General features: G+C 44.1%; 1 protein-coding gene across 1 annotated transcript in view; it reads right to left on the reverse strand.

Moving 5' to 3' along the window:
* The window catches only part of SORCS2 (sortilin related VPS10 domain containing receptor 2), a 2271537-nt gene that overhangs the window by 154543 nt on the left and 2091855 nt on the right, over nucleotides 1-25139 (reverse strand). The window contains exon 19 of the mRNA XM_044063564.1: nucleotides 23004-23137. Coding sequence (XP_043919499.1) covers nucleotides 23004-23137 — 134 coding nt within the window. The remainder of the gene's footprint in view (nucleotides 1-23003; nucleotides 23138-25139) is intronic.

Here is a 25139-nt window from a genome sequence, read left to right on the forward strand (position 1 = left end):
AGGCGATCTCTGCTTAACATACAAGGCCATGTCAAACCCAGAGCTGTTGGACATGCTACACTTAAAGAAATCCCAATCCCTCAGAGCTACACGCTCCAGGGATCTAAACCTTGTCATCACAATAAACAAAACATGTTGGAGGGATAGGTTCCTGACCCAGAGACTCCCCAGACTCTGGAATAGATTGCCCATACATGTCAAGCAGAGTGCCTCTTTGGACCTCTTCAAGAGAACCTTGACGATTGGATGGGAGAAAGGAAATTCACCCCAGGGATCACATCAGTCGCCCTGCTAGACAGGGGTCCAGGAAAGTAAATAATGTGGGAAGAAATAGCCAGGGAATTGTTATGGCTAGGCTTGTATAGGCCCTAGGGCTGATAGCCTAGTACCGACCTATGAACCTATGAACCTATGAACCTAAAAATGTCCATGGTGCTGCTCTGCCCCTGGACCTGTGAGGAAGAGACCTTACCAATGAACCACGTCCATGGTGCTCTTTGCCCCTGGAGCTGTGAGGTGGAGATCTTACCATTGAACCATGTCCATGGTGCTGCATTGCCTCTAGAGCTGTGAGGTAGAGCTCTTACCATTGAACCATGTCCATGGTGCTACTCTGCCCCTCCAGCTGTGAGGTAGAGATCTTAACATTGAACCATGTCCATGGTGCTTTTACGCCTGTGGATCTGTGAGGTAGACATCTTACCACTGAATGACAGCCATGGTGCTGCTCTGTCCCTGGACCTGTTGAACCATGTCCATAGTGCTGCTTTGCCCCTGGTGCTATGAGGTAGATGTCTTACCAATGAACCATGTCCATGGTGCTGCTCTGCTCCTGGAGCTCTGAGGTAGAGATCTTGCCATTAAACCACATCCATGGTGCTGCTCTGCCCCTGCAACTGCGAGGTAGAGCTTTTACCAGTGAACCACATCCATGGTGCTGCTCTGCCCCTTGACCTGTGAGGGAGATATCTTACCAGTGAACCACATCCATGGTGCTGCTCTACCCCTGGAACTCTGAGGTAGAGATCTTACCAGTGAACCACATCCATGGTGCTGCTCTGCCCCTGGAGCTGTGAGATAGAGGTCTTACCACTGACCCATGTCCATGGTACTGCTCTGCCCCTGGATGTGTGAGGTAGAGCTCTTACCATTGAACCATGTCCATGGTGCTGCTCTGCCCCAAGAGCTGTGAGGTGGATATCTTACCACTGAACCATGTCCATGGTGCTGCTCTGCCCCTGGACCTGTGAGGTAGACAGCTTACCACTGATCCACGTCCATGGTGTTGCTCTGCCCCTGGACCGTGGGGTAGAGATCTTACCAATGAACCATGTCCATGGTGCTGCTCTGCCCCTGGAGCTGTGAAGTAGAGCTCTTACCATTGAACCACGTCCATGGTGCTGCTCTGCCCTTTAGCTGTGAGGTAGAGATCTTACCACAGAACCACATCCATGATGCTGCTCTGCCCCTGGACCTGTGAGGTAGAGATCTTACCACTGAACAACGTCCATGGTGCTGCTCTGCCCCTTGACCTGTGAGGGAGAGATCTTACCAGTGAACCACATCCATGGTGCTGCTCTACCCCTTGAGCTCTGAGGTAGAGATCTTAACAGTGAACCACATCCATGGTGCTGATCTGCCCCTGGGGCTGTGAGATAGAGGTCTTACCACTGACCCACATCCATGGTGCTGCTCTGCCCCTGGACATGTGAGGTAGAGCTCTTACCATTGAACCATGTCCATGGTGCTCCTCTGCCCCAAGAGGTGGAGATCTTACCACTGAACCATGTCCATGGTGCTGCTCTGCCCCTGGACCTGTGAAGTAGACAGCTTACCATTGAACCATGTCCATGGTGTTGCTCTGCCCCTGGACCGTGGGGTAGAGATCTTACCAATGAACCTTGTCCATGGTGCTGCTCTGCCCCTGGAGCTGTGAAGTAGAGCTTTTACCATTGAACCACGTCCATGGTGCTGCTCTGCCATTTAGCTGTGAGGTAGAGATCTTACCACAGAACCACATCCATGATGCTGCTCTGCCCCTGGACCTGTGAGGGAGAGATCTCACCACTAGGTAGAGATCTTACCACTGAACAACGTCCATGGTGCTGCTCTGCCCCTTGACCTGTGAGGGAGAGATCTTGCCAGTGAACCACATCCATGGTGCTGCTCTACCCCTGGAGCTCTGAGGTAGAGATCTTACCAGTGAACCACATCCATGGTGCTGATCTGCCCCTGGGGCTGTGAGATAGAGGTCTTACCACTGACCCACATCCATGGTGCTGCTCTGCCCCTGGACATGTGAGGTAGAGCTCTTACCATTGAACCATGTCCATGGTGCTCCTCTGCCCCAAGAGGTGGAGATCTTACCACTGAACCATGTCCATGGTGCTGCTCTGCCCCTGGACCTGTGAGGTAGACAGCTTACCACTGAACCACGTCCATGGTGCTGCTCTGCCCCTGGACCGTGGGGTAGAGATCTTACCAATGAACCATGTCCATGGTGCTGCTCTGCCCCTGGAGCTCCAAGGTAGAGATCTTACCATTGAACCACATCCATGGTGCTGCTCTGCCCCTGGAGCTCTGAGGTAGAGCTTTTACCAATGAACCACTTCCGTGGTGCTGCTCTGCCCTTTTAGCTGTGAGGTAGAGATCTTACCACTGAACCATGTCCATGGTGGCCTTTTCTGTCCCTGAAAGTGTGAGGTAGAGATCGTACCATTAAACCACGCCCATGGTGCTGTTCTGCCCTTTGATCTGTGAGGGAGAGATCTTACCACTGAACCACATCCATGGTTCTGCTCTTTCCATGGAACTGTGAGACAGAGGTCTTACCATTGAGCCATGTCCATAGTGCTGCTCTGCCCCTGGATGTGTGAGGTAGATCTCTTATCATTGAACCATGTCCATGGTGCTTCTCTGCGGCAGGAGCTGTGAGGTGGAGATCTTACCATTGAACCATGTCCATGGTGTTGCTCTGCCCTTGGACCTGTGAGGTAGACAGCTTACCACTGAGCCACATCCATGGTGCTGCTCCGCCCCTGGAACTGTGAGGTAGATATCTTACCATTGAACCACGTCCATGGTTCTGCTCTGCCCTTGACCTGTGAGGTAGAGATCTTACCATTGAACCACATCCAGGGTGATGCTCTGTCCATGGAGCTCAGAGGTAGGGATCTTACCATTGAACCACAACCATGGTGCTGCTCTGCCCCTGGAGCTGTGAGACAGATGTCTTACAATTAACCCACGTCCATGGTGCTGCTCTGCCCCAGGATCTGTGAGGTAGACAGTTTACCACTGGACCACGTCCATGGTACTGCTCTGCCCCTGGACCCGTGAGGTAGAGATCTTACCATTGAACCATGTCCATGGTGCTGCTCTGCCACTGGAGCTGTAAGGTAGACATCTTACCATTGAACCATATCCATGGTGCTGCTCTGCCTCAGGAGCTCTGAGGTAGAGATATTACAATTAAACCAAGTCCATGGTGCTGCTCTGACCTTGGACCTGTGAGGCAGAGATCTTACCATTGAACCATCTCCATTGTGTTGCTCTGCTCCTGGACCTGTGAGATAGAGATGTTACCATTTAACCACATACATGGTGCTGTTCTGCCCCTGAAGCTGTGAGGTAGAGATCTTACCATTGAGCCATGTCCATGGGGCTGCTCTGCCCCAGAACTAGGAGGTACAGATCTTCCAAGTTAACCCTGTCTATGTTGCTACTCTGCCCCTCGAGCTCTGAGGTATAGATCATACAATTGAACCATGTCCATGGTGCTGCTCTGCCACTGGAGCTTTGAGGTAGAAATCTTAATACTGAAGCAAATCTATGGTGCTGCTCTGTCCTAGAGCTGTGAAGTAGAGATCTTACCATTGAAAAACATCCATGGTGTTGCATTGCCCCTACAGCTGTGAGGTAGAGCTCTTACCAATGAGCTATGTCCATGGTGCTGCTCTGCCCCTTGAGCTCTGAGGTAGAGATTTTAAGACTGAACCACTTCCATAGTGCTGCTTGCCCCTGCAGGTCTGAGGTAGAGATATTGCCATTGAACCATGTCCATGGTGCTACTCTGCCCCTACAGCTGTGAGGTAGAGATCTTACCATTGAACCACACCCACAGTGCTGCACTGAGCCTGCAGTTGTGAGGTAGATCTCTTACAATTTAACTATGTCCATGGTGCTGTTCTGTCTGTGGAACTGTGAGATCGAGATGTTACCATTGAAACACGTCCATGGTGCTGCTCTGCCCATGGACCTGTGAGGTAGAGATCTTAGCATTGAACCATGTCCATGTCTCTGCTCTGCCCCTGGAACTGTGAGGTAGAGATCTTACCATTAAATAAAGTCCATGGTGCTGCTCTGCCCCTGGAGCTGTGAGGTAGACATCTTATCATTGAACCATGTCTATGGTGCTGCTCTTCCCCAGAAGCTCTAAGGTAGAGATCTTAACATTGAAGAATGTCCATGGTGCTGCTCTGCCTCTGCACCTGTGAGGTAGAGGTCTTACCACTGAACCACATCCATGATGCTGCTCTGCCCCTGAAGCTGTGAGGCAGAGATCTTATCATTTAACCACATCCATGGTGCTGCTCTTCCCCTAAAGCTGTGAGGTAGAGATCTTATCATAGAACCACCTCCATATTGCTACTCTGCCCCTGCAACTCTGAGGTAGAGACCTTATCACTGAATCATGTCCATGGTGCTGCTCTGTCCCTTGACTTCTGAGGTAGAGATCTTACCACTTAACCATATCCATGGTTCTGCTCTTCTCCTGGAACTGTGAGTTAGAGATCTTACAATTGAACCACGTCCATATTACTACTCTGCCACTGCAGCTCTGAGGTAGAGATCTTACCATTGAACCATGTCCATGGTGCTGCTCTGCCCGTGGACCTGTGAGGTAGAGATATTACCACTGAACCATGTCCATGGTGCTGCTCTGCCCCTGGAGCTGTGAGGTAGAGATCTTACCAATGAACCATGTCCATGATGCTGCTCTGCTCCTGCAGCTCGGAGGTAGTGATCTTAACATTGAAGCATGTCCATGCTGCTGCTCTGCCCCTGAAGCTGTGAGGTAGAGATCTTATCATAGAACCACGTCCCAATTGGTACTCTGCCCTTGCAGCTCTGAGGTAGAAATCCTACCACTGAACCATATCCCTGGTTCTGCTCTGCCCCTGGAGCTGTGATGTAGAGATCTTACCATTGAACCACATCCATGGTGCTGTGCTGTGAGATAGAGGTCTTACCATTGACCCACGTCCATGGTGTTGCTCTGCCCCTGGACGTGTGACTTAGAGCTCTTACCATTGAACCATGTCCAAGGTGATGCTCTTCCCCAGGAGCTGTGAGGTGGAGATCTTACCATTGAACCATGTCCATGGTGCTGCTCTACCCCTGGAGCTCTGAGGTAGAGATATTACCATTGAACCATGTCCATGGTGCTGCTCTGCCCCTACAGCTGTGAGGTAGAGATCTTGTCATTGAACCACCTCCATGGTGCTGCACTGCCCCTGTAGTTGTGAGGTAGATCTCTTACCATTCAACCATGTCCATGGTGTCCATGGAACTGTGAGATTGAGTACTTACCATTGAAGCACATCGATGGTGCTGCTCTGCCTGTGGACATGTGAGGTAGAGATCTTACCATTGAACCACATCCATGGTGCTGCTCTGCCCCTGGAACTGTGAGGTAGAGATCTTATCATTTAACCACATCCATGCTTCTGCTCTGCCCCTGAAGCTGTGAGGTAGAGATCTTACCATAGAACCACATCCATATTGCTACTCTCCCCTGCAGCTCCGAGGTAGAGACTTTATCATTGAACCATGTCCATGGTGCTGCTCTGCCCCTGGACCTGTGAGGTAGAGATCTTACCATTGAACCACATCCATGATGCTGCTCTGCCCCTGGAACTGTGAGGTAGAGATCTTACCATTGAACCACGTCCATATTGCTACTCTGCCCCTGCAGCTCGAAGGTAGAGATCTTACCAATGAAACACGTCCATGGTGCTACTCTGCCCCTGGAGCAGTGAGGTAGACATCTTACCATTGAACCATGCCCATGATGCTGCTCTGCCCCAGAAGCTCTGAGGTACAGATCTTAACATTGAAGCATGTCCATGCTGCTGCTCTGCCCTTGGACCTGTGAGGTAGAGATCTTACCACTGAACCACATTCATGGTGCTTCTCTGCCCCTAAAGCTGTGAGGTAGAGATCTTACCATTTAACCACATCCATGGTGCTGCTTTGCCCCGGAAGCTGTAAGGTAGAGATCTTATCATTGAACCAAGTCCCAATTGCTACTCAGCCCTTGCAGCTCTGAGGTAGAAATCCTACCATTGAACCACATCCATGGTTCTGCTCTGTCCATGGAGCTGCGAGGTAGAGATCTTATCATTGAACCACATCCATGGTAATGCTCTGCCCCTGAAGCTGTGAGATAGAGGTCTTACCATTGACCCACATCCATGATGTTGATCTGCCCCTGGACGTGTGACGTAGAGCTCTTACCATTGAACCATGTCCAAGGTGATGCTCTGCCCCAGGAGCTGTGAGGTGGAGATCTTACCATTGAACCATGTCCATGGTGCTGTTCTGCCTCTGGAGCTCTGAGGTAGAGATCTTAACATTGAACTGCATTCAGGGTGCTGCTCTGCCCCTCGTGAGGTAGACATCTTACCACTTAGCCACTTCCACTTCCCTGCTGCTCTGTCCCTCTGATGTGATAGAGAGATATTACCACCATGTGTCCTCTGATGCTCTGCCCCAGGAGCTGTGAGGTGGAGATCTTACCATTCAACCACGTCCATGGCACTACTCTACCCTGCAGCTGTGAGGTAGAGATCTTACAATTGAATAAAGTTCATGGTGCTGCTCTGCCCCTGGAGCTGTGAGGTAGACATCTTACCATTCAACCATGTCCTTGGTGCTGCTCTGCTCCAGGAGCTCTGAGATAGAGATCTTAACATTGAACCATGTCTATGGTGCTGTTCTGCCCCTGGAACTGTGAGGCAGAGATGTTACCATTGATCCATCTCCATGGTGTTGCTCTGCTCCTGGACCTGTGAGATAGAGATGTTACCATTTAACCACATCCATGGTGCTGGTCTGTCCCTGAAGCTATGAGGTACAGATCTTACCATTAAACCACATCCATGGAGCTGTTCTGCCCCTGGAACTGTGAAGTACAGATCTTACCAGTGAGCCCTGTCCATGTTGCTACACCTCTGAGGTAGAGATCATACCATTGAAGCATGTCCATGGTGCTGCTCGGCCCCTGGAGCTTTGAGGTAGAAATCTTAATACGGAAGCACATCTATGGTGCTGTTCTGCCCCTAGAGTTGTGAGGTAGATATCTTACCATTGAACAACGTCTATGGTGCTGCACTGCCCCTGCAGGTGTGAGGTAGAGCTCTTACCAATGAACCATGTCCATGGTGCTGCTATGCCCCTGGACTTGTGAGGAAGACATCTTACCATTGAATCACATCCATGCTGCTGCTCTGCCTGAGGAGCTCTGAGGTAGAGATCTTACCACTGACCCATGTTCATGGTGCTGCTCTGACCCTGGACCTGTGAGGCAGAGATCTTACCATTAAAGCACATCTATGGTGCTGTTCTGCCACTAGAGCTGTGAGGTAGACATCTTACCATTGAACCACTTCCATGGTGCTGCTTGCCCCTGTAGCTCTGAGGTAGAGATATTACTATTGAACCATGTCCATGATGCTGCTCTGCCCCTACAGCTGTGAGGTAGAGATCTTATTATTGAACCACGTCCATGGTGCTACACTGTCCCTGCAGTTGTGAGGTAGATCTCTTACCATTCAACCATGTCCATGGTGCTGCTCTGTCCGTGGAACTGTGAGATCGAGATCTTACCATTGAAACACATCCATGGTGCTGCTCTGCCCATGGACCTGTGAGGTAGAGATCTTACCATTGAACCACGTCCATGGTACTACTCTGCCCCAGGATCTCTGAGTTAGAGATCTTAACACTGAAACATGTCCATTATGCTGCTCTGCCCCTGGACCTGTGAGGTAGAGGTCTTACCATTGAACCACATCCATATTACTACTCTGCCCCTGCAGCTCTGAGGTAGAGATCTTACCATTGAACTATGTCCATGGTGCTGCTCTGCCGCTGGAGCTGTGATGTAGAGATCTTACCACTGAAGCACATCTATGGTGCTGCTCTGCCCCTAGAGCTGTGAGATAGAGATCTTATCAGTGAAACACATCTATGGTGCTGTACTGCCCTTGCAGCTGTGAGGTAGAGATCTTACCATTGAACCATGTCCATGGTGCTGCTCTGCCGCTGGAGCTCTGAGGTAGAGATATTACCACTGAACCACATCCATGATGTTGCTCTGCCCCTAGAGCTGTGAGGCAGAGATCTTACCATTGAGCCATGTCCATGGTGCTGCTCTGCCCCTTTACCTGTGAGGTAGATCTCTTACCATTCAACCATGTCCATGGTGTTGGTCTGTCCGTGGAACTGTGAGATTGAGATCTTACCATTGAAACACATCTATGGTGCTGCTCTGCCCCTGCAGCTGTGAGGTAGACATCTTACCATTGAACCATGTCCATGGTGCTGCTCTACCCCATAAGCTCTGAGGTAGAGATCTTAACACTGAAGCACATCCATGGTGCTCCTCTGCCCCTGGACTTGTGAGATAGAGGTCTTACCATTGAACCACATCCATGATGCTGCTCTGCCCCTGAATCTGTGAGGTAGAGATCTTACCATTTAACCACATCCATGGTGCTGCTCTGCCCCTGAAGCTGTGAGGTAGAGATCTTACCAGTGAACCATGTCCGTAGTGCTGCTGTGCCCTTGGACCAGTGAGGTAGAGATCTTACCACTGAACCATATCCATGGTGCTGCTCTGCCTCTGGAGCTGTGAGGTAGATCTCTTACCATTGAACCACGTCCATGGTGCTGCTCTGTCCATGGAACTGTGAGATTGAGATCTTACCACTGAAAATCGTCCATGTTGCTGCTCTGCCCCTGGACCTGTGAGGAAGAGATCTTACCATTGAACCATATCCATGGTGCTGCCTTGCCCCTGGAGCTGTGAGGTAGAGATCTTACCATTGAACCATGTCCATGGTGCTGCATTGCCTCTGGAGCTGTGATGTAGAGCTCTTACCATTGAACCACGTCCATGGTGCTGCTCTGCACAAGGAGCTGTGAGGTAGAGATCTTACCACTGAACCACGTCCATGGTGCTGCTCTGCCCCAGGAGCTGTGAGGTAGAAATCGTACAACTGAACCATGTCGTTGCAACCGTGACATAGAGATCTTACCACTGAACCAGGTCCATGGTGCTACTCTTTCCCTGGACTTGTGAGGTAGAGATCTTACCATTGAACCACTTCCATGGTGCTGCTCTGCCCCTGGAACTTTGAGGTAGAGATCTTACCATTTAATCACGTCCATGGTGCTGCTCTGCCCCTGAAGCTGTGAGGTAGAGATCTTACCAGTGAACCATGTCCATAGTGCTGCTGTGCCCTTAACATTGAATCACATCCATGGTGCTGCTCAGCCCCTGGAGCTCTGAGGTAGAGATATTACCATTCAACCATGTCCATGGTGCTGCTCTGCCCCTAGAGCTGTGAGGTAGATCTCTTACCATTGAACCACATCCATGGTGCTGCTCTGTCCATGGAACTGTGAGATTGAGATCTTACCACTGAAAATCGTCCATGTTGCTGCTCTGCCCCTGGACCTGTGAGGAAGAGATCTTACCATTGAACCATATCCATGGTGCTGCCTTGCCCCTGGAGCTGTGAGGTAGAGATCTTACCATTGAACCATGTCCATGGTGCTGCATTGCCTCTGGAGCTGTGATGTAGAGCTCTTACCATTGAACCACGTCCATGGTGCTGCTCTGCACAAGGAGCTGTGAGGTAGAGATCTTACCACTGAACCACGTCCATGGTGCTGCTCTGCCCCAGGAGCTGTGAGGTAGAAATCGCATAACTGAACCATGTCGCTGCAACGTATGACATAGAGATCTTACCACTGAACCAGGTCCATGGTGCTACTCTTTCCCTGGACTTGTGAGGTAGAGATCTTACCATTGAACCACTTCCATGGTGCTGCTCTGCCCCTGGAACTTTGAGGTAGAGATCTTACCATTTAATCATGTCCATTGTGCTGCTCTGCTCCTGGAGCTGTGAGGTAGAGATCTTACCATTGAACCTCGTTGGTGGTCCTGCTCTTTCCCCTGGAACTCTGAGTAGAGATCTTACCATTGAACCACATCCATGGTGCTGCATTGCCCCTAAAATTGTGAGGTAGGTCTCTTACCATTGAACCACATCCATGGTACTTTTCTGTCCCTGGAACTGAAAGAAAGAGATCTTACCATTGAACCACATCCATGGTACTGCTCTGCCCCTGGAGCTGTGAGGTGGAGATCTTACAATTGTACAACGTCCATGGTGCTGCTATGCCCCTAGAGCTGTGAGGTAGACATCTTACCACTGAACCACGTCCATGGTGTTGCTCTGCCCAAGGAACTCTGAGGTAGAGATCTTACCATTGAACCACGTCCATGGTGCTGCTCTGCCCTTGGTTCTGTGAGGTGGAGATCTTACCATTGAACCACATATATGGTGCTGCTCTGCCCCTGAAGCTGTGAAGTAGAGATCTTACCATTTAACCACATCCATGGTGCTGCTGCTCCCCTCAAGCTGTGAGGTAGAGATCTTGCCATTGAACCATGTCCATGGTGCTGCTCTGCCCCTGGAACTGTGAGGTAGAGATCTTACCAGTGAACCATGTCCATGGTGCTGCTCTGCCCCTGAAGCTGTGAGGTAGATCTCTTACCATGGGACCACATCCATGGTGTTGCTCTGTCTGTGGAACTGTGAGATTGAGATCTTACCACTAAAAACATCCATGGCACTGCTCTGCCACTGGACCTTTGAGAAAGAGATCTTACCATTGAACCATGTCCATGGTGTTGCCTTGCCCCTAGAGCTGTGTGGTAGAGATCTTACCATTGAACCACATCCATGGTGCTGCTTTGCTCCTGGAGCTGTGAGGTAGAAATCTTACCATTAAACCACATCCATGGTGCTGCTCTGCCACTTGAACTGTGAGATAGAGATTTTACCATTGAACCACGTCCATGGTGCTGCTCTGCCTCTGGAGCTGTGAGGTAGAGATATTACCACTGAACCATGTCCATGGTGCTGCTCTGCCTCTGCACCTGTGAGGTAGAGATCTCACGATTGAACCATGTCCATGGTGCTGCTCTGCCCCTGGAGCTGTGCGGTAGATATCTTACCATTAAACCACATCCATGGTGCTGCTCTGCTTCAGGAGCTGTGACGTAGAAATCTTACAATTGAACCAGGTCCCTGGTGCTGCTCTTTCCCTGGACCTGTGAGGTGGAGATCTTACCATTGAACCACTTCCATGATGCTGCTCTGCCCCTGGAGCTGTGAGGTAGAGATCTTACCACTGAATCTCTTGATGGTGCTGCTTTGTCCATGGAGCTCTGACTAGAAATAATACCATTGAACCATGTCCATGGTGCTGCTCTGCCCCTGGAACTGTGAGGTAGAGCTTTTACCACTGAACCACAACCATGGTGCTGCTCTGCCCCTGGAGCTTTGAGGTAGCAGGCTTACCACTGAACCTCTTCCATGGTGCTTCTCTGCCCCTGGACCTTTGAGGTAGAGATCATACCACTGAACCACGTCCATGGTGCTGTTCTGTTCCTGGAGTTCTGAAGTAGAGATCTTACCACTGAACCACATCCATGTTGCTTCTCTGCCATTAGGACTGTGAGGTAAAGCTCTTACCACTGAACTATGTCCATGTCCATGGTGCTACTCTACCCCTGGAGGTGTGAGGTAGAGATCTTATTATTGAACCACATCCATGGTGCTGCTATGCCCCTGGATCTGTGAGGTATAGATTTTATCACTGAGCCACACCCATGGTACTTCTCTGTCTCTGGACCTATGAGGTAGAGATTTTACCATTGAATCATGCCCATGGTGCTGTTCTGTCCCTGGAGCTGTGATGTAGAAATCTTACCACTGAACATGTCCATGCTGCTTCTCTGCCCCTGGACCTGTCAGGTAGAGATCTTACCATTGAACCATGTCCATGGTGCTGCTCTGCCCTTGGAGCTCTGTGGTAGAGATCTTACAATTCAACCACATCCATGGTGCTGCTTTGCCCCTGGAGCTGTGAGGTTGACCTCTTACCATTGAACCATGTCCATGGTGCTGATCTGCCCCATAAGCTGTGAGGTAGAGATCTTACCATTGAACCATGTCCATGGTGCTGCTCTGCTCCTGGACCTGTGAGGTAGAGAGCTTACCCCTGAACCACATCCATGGTGCTCCTATGCCCCTGGACCCATGAGGTAGAGATCTTACCATTGAACCACATCCATGGTGCTGCTCTGTCCCAGGATCTCTGAGGTAGAGACCTTACCATTTAACCACATCCATGGTGCTTCTCTTCCCCATGAAGCTGTGAGATAGAGATCTTACAATTGAACCACATCCATGTTGCTGCTCTGCCCCTGGAACTGTGAGGTAGAGATCTTACCAGTGAACCCCATCCATGTTGCTACTCTGCCTCTGGAGCTGCAAGGTAGAAATCTTACCGTTGAACCACATCCATGGTGCTGCTCTACCCTGGACCTGTGAGGTAGAGATCTTACCATTGAACCACGCCCATGGTGCTGCTCTGCCCTTTGCCCTGTGAGGTAGAGATCTTACCAATGAACCACATCCATGGTGCTGCTTTGCCCCTGGAGCTGTCAGGTAGAGATTTTACCATTGAACCACGTCCACGGCGCTGCTCTGCCCCTGAAGCTGTGTGGTGGAGATCTTACCATTGAACCTCGTGCATGATGCTGCTTTGCCCCTGGAGCTGTGAGGTAGAGATCTTACCATTTAACCACATCCATGGCACTGCTCTTTCCCTTGAACTGTGAGGTAGAGATCTTACCATTGTGCCACGTCCATGGTACTGCTCTGCCCCTGGAACTGTGAGGTAGTGATCTTACCATTGAACCATGTTCATGGTGCTGCTCTGCCCTTGGAGCCGTGAGGATGCATAACGTACACTATTTCTTCAAGCCATTCACTGCTCAAATATGAATAGTTATATCAATATTTGATGTGTTTTTTCATTTTTTTTTTTTATCTTATTTTATGTAACATTTGTTTAAATTGGTGGTACACAGATCACAACTGTCCATTTCCAGGTGCTGCCCAGTTGATGTTAAAAACATAAGCTAGTAAGAAATGCTACATTTCTAAGAAATTCTAAAACATGTTAAGGGATTGAACTGTGAACATCCATTATGAAAATGTATGCAGGTTCATTTGTGTCACCAATGTAGTGAGCTCAGCTGACTTCCTTCCCCTTGGATTGATAAGCTGATGTTGGGACACTCATTTCTATCTTTTACTACCTTGCCCTTTCATCAACCATGCTGCTAGTTGACCATGGGCAATTTGGAGTGTAGTCAGGGCTTTAACCCTCTGTGCCATGGAGCTGGATGTGCACAAAAGAATTGTTGTCATTAATAAGTGAGAAATGTTCACATGAAAATAAAATGTTTGGAATATGGGAAAGATAGTAAGATGTAAAAATGGGGACCAGACTTCCCAAAAGTGTAAAATGAGGGGGGCCCATTTTTACATCTTACTATCTTTTCCATACTTTCAAATGAAAATAAATTGGAATATGGGAAGATGGCAAGGAGTTAAAATGTGGTACAGTGTCTGATAAGTACTTTTATGAAATGGCATATGTAAAACACTAGGTGTCATATTTCTATTGCAAATAATATTCCTGTTAGAAATAAAATATCTGTAATGAGAACATTACAAACAAGTATGGCATATAAGCACCCCTATGAGCTGTGGAAAGTAATAATTTGACTACAATGTCCTGCTTCTTTTTAGCTATCTGCATGTTTTCGTTTTGAGAAACTAAAGTTTTTATGTTGTCTGCATTTTGAAACTGCATAGTTTTGTGACTTTTGAAACATAAAATTTGCTGTTCTTTGAAGAAGGGCATTTTGATTTAAAAAATCAGAGATATATGCTGTTGTGGAAAAGAGTGTAATGGAGAAGTTTCAAGCATCCAGAAATGAAGCAGTAGAGGAACAATCAGCTTTTCTTATATCAAGATTATATCAGAGACTAAGCACCTGATATCTCAAGCTGATCCCTCAGCTGTGGTTCATGTCCTTGTCTCCTCAAGGCTAGACTACTGCAATGACCTATATCTGCGATTCCTTACCACTGAGTTGGAGCACTTACAGATGATGCAGAGCTCTACATCATGCCTTCTTCTGTGCAACATGCATTGACCTTCTGTGTATTAAAGAATCATCTGTAAAATCTTTGTGGTAGTTACTTGTCCGCTCACGACCTGGACCCTTCCTTCTTGAAGAAGCTTATAGTGCCCTTCCCACATTTTACATTTCTGAAGGGCTGTTGACATATTCACTGGTGCATCTTGAAATTTCTGAATATTGTTCATTCTCTTTTCGGGACCCTCACCCATGGACCTTACAACCATGTTGGCTTTGGGAGTGCTGATTGCTGGTTGGCTTTAGGAGAGGACTCAAAACATATCCTTTTGATAAGGCATTTCATAGGGAGAGATGATAATTACCTGTTTAGCTGCCATTATGAACATTTATTTCTTAAATATTTGTTAGTAAATGTTATATGGAGTCATATACAGATGTTGATGGTATTTTGTGTGAAAACAAGTAAAGCTAAAGTCTGTTATACGGGAAATAGTGAATGAATGTCAGTTTCCTGGCTGGACTTTTTTATGGATAAAGTAAATGCAAGACATCTCCAATCACTTTTAGTTCACAAATGTATTGGAAACATACACAAAAGTATGTCCATTCATTCCATTAACATCTTCATCTGACTAAAATAGCTAAAGTTAATCATATAAGGATTATTCCCTACAACACATCAATAATTAAAAGCAAAAACAATGAAAAAATACATAACAAAATAAGTTTCTTGTTTTAAAGACTGATTTTTAAAAATTTTAAATTAATCACATAATTTAAGCCAGGGAATGTGCATGATTCAAATAACACCTGCCAACAATATTCTTTGATATTTCTGATGATAATCTCCATCACATATTCATAGCCTTAACAGTCTCCTTACAAAATAAAAAAATAAATAAATAAATTCATTAAACTATTCACAACAGTTTGCATCCATTGATACAAGCTTTTTACTATTTTGTGTGCAATTATGCTCATGAAATGCTGATAGCCTGTATAAAACTTGTCCTTTATAAAGACAGTTACAGTTTGTGCATTTGGTTATATAAATAACCTGCACAGTATTGCAACAAAATTACTCCCATGTGATTATGTTCAATTAGTGACAGGACTAGAAAACCATAGACTGTTGAAATACGCCCACAATGGGAACCCATGCCACGTGTGCATGAGCTTTATTTATTTATTTATGGGAGGAAAATAATAAGGGTAACTGTACATGAGTTGAATCTAGAAGACAACATTTTAATATCATGTTTATTTTATTTGAAAATATTTGTGGGACCAGTCACTTTACTTACTGCAGTATGGGCTGTAAGTGTATTCCAGCTATGTTTATTATGTCCTTAATAGCCGCATATCCTCATTAAAAATAACAATCATGGAGGTGCTTCTATTAATAGCCATTTTATTGTTCACCAGATATGAAAAATTAGATGCATATGTCATGTAAATATTTAGTCAGATGTTCACCATCAACATTTTCAATTAGCTCAGAAAAAATTCAGGATATCCTCATGTTAGAGATCTGTTGTTTTAGCTTAAATGACTTCATTGTTTGAAGCAGTCAGGTTATATACTGTAACCAACTATCATTTTATAATGGTGTCTTTCATATATTTGGGGCAAATATGTATTACCAATGGAATTTATTTTAGAATATTTGCAAATAATTTATTTTCTGTTATATTCCTAGAAATTCTTAGGTCCAAGAAACAATTATCATCAAATTCAGTCATAGGAAAAACTTTAAGAAAATCAGTATCATGGCTCAGATAATTTTAAACATGTAATTCCAACAAATATCCAATTTATATGACACATATCACTATAACACCACAATAAGGTGTGTTCACATGTTTCCAAGAAGGACATGAACAAACCACAAATCTCTAACATGCAGCACAATAAACACGAAGAAAAGCAAATGGGGGAAGGGATTTAAGGATCAAAAAAGTTAGAAGGAGGAGATCCTCAAAATAATGGAATGATTCTAAAACAAGAAAATAGTGAATACGTTTCTAACACAAGAGAACAGAAATTAGTTAAGGTACTGGATTCTGAAGGAGACAAAAGCAATAATGTAGTGCCAAGGAGAGGAGAAGGGACAAGCAGTAGGTTTTACAGCAAAAGAAAGAAGTAAAAAAGGCTGGGAAGGAAGGCAACATTTAAAAAAATGTTATGACAGTTCAGTATCTAACCAAAAACTGGTTTACAGTAAAGAACATAAAGTATGCATGTTTAGGATTAATTGAACCAGTTGTATGTGTCTCTGTGCTGTAGAATATACAATATCACAGCAGAAATTTATGAGAGAGAAGGCAATCAAAAGAGATAAGCAGGACAGACAGGTGATGAGGTATAGTTGTCTTAAAAAGTAGCCAGTGAAAATCTGATATATTCTGATTTACAGATTGTAAGAGCAATAGTGCTTTGCCAGAGATGGCCTGCATCTGTCTCCCTTGAGCTTCAGGCTCCTGGCAAAGGCTCTTGCCTCCCCCATAGTGTCTTTTTTTAGGCAAAGACATGAGGTCAAAACTACCAACATGAAAATTTCAAATGCAAATTAAAAGTCATGCTGCTAAATGCTAGGAGTCTAAACATGAAACTGCAATCATTGCAAGCATTGTTAAACCTAGAAGATGCTGACATTTGTGCAGTCACAGAAACCCAGTTCAAAGCTGCAGAGAGCACCCCAGCCTTACCAGGTTACTCATCCTACCAATCAGTCAGACCCCAAATGGAGGGCTACAAAGCCAAAGGAGGTGGAGTTTCAATATTTATCACAGACATACACACCTCCAGGCTGGTTAAACAGTATGATGCCCATGAGACACTCCAAGTGCAGTTAACCACTGACAGGACACCTATTCAAATCATAGCTAGCTACAGGCCCCCAACTTTGACTCAAGATGCCCACTCCACCTATCTGGTCCTCTTCAAATCTATCAAGTCCAACCCTTTGCCCTGATCCTGGGCGACTTTAACTATCCAACCACAGACTGGAAGAACTACTCATGCCAAAACACAAATGCTCAGAGATTCCTTGATTTCGTCAATGCAAATGCCTTGGACAAGCTTGTTGACACCCCCACAAGAGGTGAAAATATCTTGGACTTGGTATTAACCAACATGAGTAATTACTACACCCCTACATTGTCATCCTCCCTGGTAAGATTCAACCCCAAAGTGGTCAGTTTTGAGGTCACCATTTCCAGTGAGCACCGCCTATATAGGGTCAAACAAAAAAAACTTCTCAAAAGTTTAGTACAACCTCCAGAGGGATGGTTTAAACAGCTTCACAGCTCCTTCCCCCTCCATATGCCCAAACCTACACCAATGTACTATACAAGCACTTATATAGATGCATGGAATCAGGAATACCCGACAGGACAAAATCATCCTCTGCAAGGAAGAGTAGGCCTGTATGGTGGACATCTGCAATAAATAAACTCTATAATAAATGGAAAAAACTGCTGTCCAGGACCAAGAAGGAGCAGGTGCCTAATTGGAAGCAATCTCTCTTTAGTCTGAACAAGCAAATAAGAGCACTAGTAAAATCCTCCAAAGCAAACTTCAAGTCCAAACTGGCCACATCTACTAAAGACAATCACAAAGCTTTCCTTGCATATGTCCGCAAACTCAAGGGATGCACCCAGATCTGCTCAGAACTGGTGGTCAAGGATACAACATACACAAGCCCCGTAGATATAGCCAACCTCTGGCAGACAGGTTCAGTGAAAACTTCACCCCTCTCCCCCTCCCCCATCAGTAAATCAGGACATCCCCAGCACCTCCCTCCCTCCCCTTATCTCTAGGGTGCAAGTCATCACTGCCCTCTCAAAGGCAAAAAATGCAGCCTCCATAGGACAGGAGAACATCCCAGGCTGTATCCTACATGAAGTCAGACAGGAACTTGCAGCATCATTAGGCACCCTATTCAACCAAAGCCTGAGTACTGGCTTCATCCCAGTCAAGTGGAGGACAGCCACTTTCACCCCTTTACACAAAGGTGGACCGTCCACCAATCCAGTAAATTATAGACCCATCAGACTAACTAGCCTGATTTGCAAGGACATGGAGCAGATTATCATGGCCCTCATTAACAAGGACATTGGCAACCTCCAAACACTTGATACCACACATTTTGGTTTCATCAAGGGAAGGTCATGCCTGCTAAATTTGATTTACTTCTTTGAGACAGTCACCAAAGCCATGGTTGAGGGGAAGGCGGTGCACACCACCTACCTTGACCTAGCTAAAGTCTTCAATACCATTCCCCACTCAGGTATAACAGATAAGCTCTCTCAGCTTGGTGTGAATCCATATATTACCAGATGGGTAGCAAACTGGCTCACTAAAATAACCCACCTAGTCCAAATAGGGGAAGCCACCTCAAGCATTTGACCTGCAATGAGTGGTGTACCCCAGAGATTGGTCTTGGGGCCCTTATTGTTTGGATATACTTTTCTGAGGTGCAGGACAAACCCAGTGGGCTATGGCTGACCACGTTTACAGATGACCATAAACTGGGCGCTATCACCAGTTCCCCTAGTGATGTGGACATCCTCCAAGAGGGTCTCACCCAAACAAATGACTGGTGCCAGAAACATGGCCTCAAACTGAATGCCAAAAAATGCATCATCATCTCCTTTGGGGAGAGTGACGTCCTCACAAATTAACACATTAATAACAAGGTCATAAGCATGAAATCAGTCATAAGGGACATGGGCACCCACGTTGATAGCAAACTGAATTTTGACCACCATATTGCCTCCATTGTATGGAAAGCTTTCTACATGGCCCACCTCATTAGTAAGGGTATCTCATCCAGGGACAAGGTGGTCATAACATCCCTGTATTCTTCCCTTATAAGACCCATTATTGAGTACAATGACCCTTTCAGCATGTACCTCACAAAGCACATGCAGCAGCTGGAGAGACCACAGAGGTTCCTCACCAGGAGAATCCAGGGCCTCAAACATCTACCCTGCACAGACAGGCTAAAGGCCCTGTCCCTCTATTCTGTCTCCTGCAGACTCCTCAGAGCTGACCTCTGTCTGGCATACAAAGCAATCTCAGACCCCGTCTTGATTGGACTGCTGCATATCCGCATGTCTTGCTCCACTTGAGTAACCTGCATGTGTGACCTGAACCTGGTCTGTGACATCAATAGGACTTGTTGTTGGGATAGATTTGTGTCCCAGAGACTCCCCCTTCTGTGGAATAAACTACTGCTCCACATCAAGCAGAGTACCTCACTAATGCTTTTTAAGTACAACCTATATAACTGGATGGGGAACAGAAAATACACCCCTGGGATTCCACCTGTGTCTTTGCTAGACAGAGGCATTGGGTGCTGACTTGTCGGAACATGGGCTAAATTCTTGGCTAGGCTTGTAAGGGCCTCAAGGCCAATAGCCTATTAACTTCTTATGATCCTATGATCCTGTAAGAATGGTATATATGTGTGTGTGTGTGTGTGTGTGTGTGTGTGTGTGTGTGTGTGTGTGTGTGTGTGTGTGTGTGTGTAAGGGGGCTGGTTCTTACTGTGAACAGGCTCTTGTGCCCTACAAGAAAAAAAGAGTATAAATCATTTGTGAAAATGTGATGAGTCTTACATGCATACAAGAAAACCAATAATGTGCTGAGGAAAATTAAGCTATGAAATTATAATTACCAAAGGAAAGATAAGTCGTTTGAAGAAGGACATGCATGAAATAAAGAAGCGTGCAAAACTGAGATTCATGTTCAATGAACAGTAAAAAAAACCACATAAATTGTAAAATCTAAGAACTGGTATATGTTACTTATTAATACCACACCACTTGATAATAGAGAAAGGGTAGATAAACTATAATGAACTATCAGATCACAGATGCTTGTTCATTTATTTTATGCATTTTACTTTTGTTTATCAGGAAAATTTGACTGAGAATCATAGCCAGTTTTCAGTAGAGGCACACAGAGCAAAGCTCCAAGTTGTAATAAGAGTTCCAGTAAAAGTTACAATAAAAACATAAATTAGTACAATATTAACAATAGAACAGATGATAATACATTAGAAATTTTGAACAAGAAAATAAATCTTATGTTATGCTGTCACATAGCTATTGGGATGGAGGAATACATCCAAAAACATGTCATTCTGAGTTGTGCAATCAGTGCAATAATTAGGCCAGAGCTAGTTAAAAATACAGATATTTACAATGTAACTCATATTATTAGCCACAAGTAGGCACTGGCACAAATACAAAGAGGGATTCACTGTAGGCTTATTAAGAAGGGAAACTTCTGTAGTATCTGTGGCAGTCAGCAGTGAATAGTGAACTGGCAAACTACGTGGAAAGGTCAAGAGGTATTTGGGGATGCATGTGATAGATAGATAGATAAATAGATAGATAGATAGATAGATAGATAGATAGATAGATAGACAGGGATATTGCATGGGAGTGTGTTAAGTTTTTCAAATTGGGGGTCAGATTATATACTATTGGTGAGAAAGTTTTAAGCTAACTAATGATGCAGGGAATATAGAGATAGGTGGAGAGTGCAGGGGAGTAGAGGAGAAAGGGTATATTTTTAGTAAAGAAGTAGAAAGTGATAATTTGTTTAGAGATGGAAGAAGAACACTGGAAGACAATGTAAAGTGGAGAGAGGTGTGGAGGAAGAACAGCGAAGAGGAACATAGAGGAAAGAGAGTAAGACAAAGTCAGTGTGGAAGTTATGATAGTTACAGGGTATATTTGAAACAGCTTAGGAGGATAGTGTAGGTTGTTGGTTGTGTAGATACCTGTGAATCACTGTGCATGTGTAGAAATGCTGTGGATGATAGTATGAGCAGAAGAAAGTTTTGCTCATGCTATCCAGGTGATATATTTGATCAAGTCCAGGATTCATTTAGGAGTTGTGTAAGGTTCATTTTGAAAGTGTGTTTGCTATTAAGCTACTAGAGTGTCGGAAGAAGGGTATTCCATATTTTGTAGACATGGATGGAGAAGACAGCACCCCAGCAGTAATTTGTGATTTAGTAATAGTAATTAGACCTTTTTCTTTGGAGCGTGGTTGTCTTATTGATGAGTAGGGTTGTAGCATACTTCGTACAGATATGCATTTTACAGGGGAGTGTAATATATTAAAGGCTATCGTAATATGTGAATATTGCAGCTGGTTGTTGAGTTCTAGCCAGTTTATTTGCTGTAGACCTCTACAATGATGTGACCTATAAGGGATATTTGCAGCAAATTTTGCTAACTTGCTATAGTATTTTTCTAGCTTTTCTCTTTGGGTTGTTTGTAAGTTTGTGAATACAGAAGAGACATATAATAGTGTAGGAAGCAGATATGTTTTAGTAAGCATTTCTCTAGTTTTGCCTGTGAGAAAATGTTTGGCTTAATAAAGAAGATGGAGTTTTATTGATGAGTTCTTTTGATGGGTCTTTGGATGTGAAAGTCAAATTTCATTTTTTTCATTTATGAGGACATCTAAGAGTTTAGAATGTGGTACCTGCTCATTTTTGTGTTTTTAGCTGAGATTATATTAAAGTTATTTTTGACAGCAGAGTAAATAGTAATAGTGTTTTTTTTTTTTTTTAAGATTAAGTAGAGAGCCTTATCAATTGAGGAAAACAGCTAGGACATTTTATGAGTGAAAATATGTTTAATGATTTTTAAATATAGATTTGAGGAACATTTTGATAAAACATGCTGGCAAACACGTTGAGTTATAGAATAACCTGAAGCTATTACAGTAAATACATGAATACTACAAACAATTGAGCCCCTAGCACTTGAAAACTATTGTCTTGGAGCCATGTATTTCAGCATCTTGTAGCTTGTGTAGGCTAACTCAGGTTTAGCCTTTTCCATTACATTCTTCTCTTTATCTAAGTATGTATATTATATTTCCTATTACTAAAACTTATACACTCAGACCCAACTGCCATCAGGGACACAAGCAGCCCAAGCAGGTGCCGAATGATGGTACTCCAAGACAGCTCACCATTGTGAATCTGAAGGAAATATCTGTCACCTGGAAAGGAACTAGTTCAAGTCTGGTTGAGAGAAGCTTGGTGATCAACATGTGTGGGCAAAACAAAAAACAGAAAAAAACCCCAAAAAGAATCTGCATAGAGGGCCCTCGAGCACTATTCTCAAGGGCATATCAAACAGACATATTCATGGTAACTCCTAGAAGCATTCGGTACTAGTCTGGAGTTGAAACATCATAACCATAAATGTCCTTCAATTTCTCAATTAATCAAATATGTTTGTAGTTACATCAAGATAAGATGCAAACAACAAGCTTTATGTTTAGGGATTCTGCAGGAAAAAGGAACATTATTTTAGACACAGTTGCTAAATCTCCAAAATGTGTTTGCTTGTAAATCCTAAAACTGCTGCTGTCAGTTTGCTTTTGCTTTGCTATTTAAAAGTTGATGTTTCCTTGTAGGCACATAGGAATTAAACAAAAAATACATTGTTTTCAAAATATATGCTTTCAATTTCCAGTACTACCCTAGAATATTAGGTCATATAATGGTAGTTTCATTACTTTAAACACTACTTGATTACTTTCACTTTTGATAACAGCATAAATGTTAAGTGCATCATTAATAATCAAATCATAGCATGAGGATCTGTTGTCATTGCAGCTCATTGCAGCTGTACATTATCCATACCTGAAAGTTGTCGCCAATCCACCAGTAGAAAATGGTTAAGCTGCTGTTCTTGGGTTGCACAATTGCTGTCAAGTTAACTTCCTTATTCTTTACAACAACAGGTACAGCTTCTAAATACAAGGCTTGAAGAGGGGCTGAAAATGATCCCAAATTTGGAGTAAGTTATTTTTGAACTTTTTATAGTGTGTGTTTCACTTTCAAATGATTTATATACAGATTAAGATATTTAGCATTTCTGAAATTGTCCAGTCTACAGCAGTATACAGAGGAAAATGTGGATTTAAAATGCAATGAAAAAGAGCCTGGAATGTAAATAATATGAAATGCTTACCTATTTGTAAGTATTTCATTAGTTGGAAGGCTAAGTACTGGTTTTCTTGAAATAATTATGTCCCTTTCTTAAAAGCTAAGACAAAAGATCAGTAGTAGTTTTTGTAAATCCACCTTGCCCCCTGCACCCCTGTGCACATCCAAAATTCAAGTTAGAGGATGAACAACTACAGAGAAACAATCAGAGATGCAAGTCGAATAGCTGACACCAACATCAGAGCAGCAGGCTGACTTCACTTCTTTGTTATAAAAATAGGCCAATTAACTAAAATTCAGCATTAAGAAACATTTAAAAGCAGTCCAAAACTTCAAAAGTCACTACAACGTTTTAAAATAATAATAGTAAAAAATAAAAAAAATTAAAAAAAAATCAAGTAGACTTACTCCAAAACAAATCAGCTTTATTCATGTATGATAAGTGAATAAAGCTGAGTTATTTTGAAGACTTAGTTTTGACAATTTTTTTTATGTTTTTATTTTTACCATACATAATTAAAGCCAAATTCTTTCAGTGATTAAGTCTGGCTCTTTTTTTTTGTTATTTAATTTTATTGTTTGAAAAGAGGACAATGATAAATATATTGTTTTCTTGCAGTTTGTTTACCATAAATTTGTTTTCGTTTTTTTTTCTTAAAAATTTAAAATAAGTTGTTGGTTATAGCCATTTCTAATGCATTTGTCTTGAATCATGTAAGCTACAAAATAATTAACACTCCCAGAATTGTCAGAAGTGCTGAGAAGTAACATTTTCATTTAATGTAACCAGCGAAATGGCACAATGGTGAAAAAGATAGTATTGTCACCTCTTAGCAAGAGGTTCTCCAGTTTGATTCTTAGCAGGGGTGCTTTCTGTGCAGTGTTCTCATATCTGCCTTGTGTTTGGATGGGTTTCCTCAGGGTGCTTCATTTTTCTCACACATTCCAAAGGCATGCAGTAGGTGAACTGGACTCTCTAAAATTGTCCATAACTGTAAGTTCCCTTTAACAACCCAGGAATGCAAAGCAAAACATAACTCCACAGGTATTTCACTCTGCCTTCTTGTCACCCAATAAAATCTACAAGTTCTCCTTCTAACCAGCTGTACTGATGTTCACGTGCAAACAGCTTCACTTACTCACTGGTTCCCTATAAGCTTACCTTTAACAACCCAGGAAGGCAAAGCAAAGTATGTCCACATAAAACATCTGTATGATGCCTATCTTTTTGTAAAATAGTCTATATTTTTCCACTAGAACTCACCCCCACCCCTCATTTTTCTTTAATGAATATACTATCAACATTTTCTTCTTCACTTTCTACCTTTGTTGTACATTTTTTTCCCACTCTGCAGTTCCTAAGTACGCTCTTATCTGCCTCACCCACCTGCACTCCTTGCAGCTCCTGCTATCACTGAATAATCAAAATTTTGTTATGCTAAAACTCTACCTCTCTATTTCTTACCTTGTCCTCCTTCTGTTTCAGAATATATACATCTTTAACTATACCTCTCTCTTACATAATTTGTCTTCCTTCCATTTCAGAACATATATTGTCTAATTCTCAAATGCATTAACATTTCCCTGGTTCAATATCATTTTACTGTCTTTTCACATAGATTTTCTGCTTCTACCTGAACTCCTCACTCACTAATTGTTTTTCGTCCTTCTCTTTACTGGTTTGTGCTAGGTGTAGCCTTGTCCAGTCATCCTGTAGTCCAATCATTTGATTTCCCCCACCTTTAATTCTCACGCCCACTTTTCCATGATGTCACTCACCATTCAAATACTCTAGTCACTCTTTAGTGCCCTCTCTTTCACTCTTTTCTC

Source organism: Protopterus annectens, chromosome 2.part1 (assembly GCF_019279795.1).
Source record: "Protopterus annectens isolate FY-2018-M chromosome 2.part1, PAN1.0, whole genome shotgun sequence".
Taxonomy (NCBI): Eukaryota; Metazoa; Chordata; order Ceratodontiformes; family Protopteridae; genus Protopterus; species Protopterus annectens.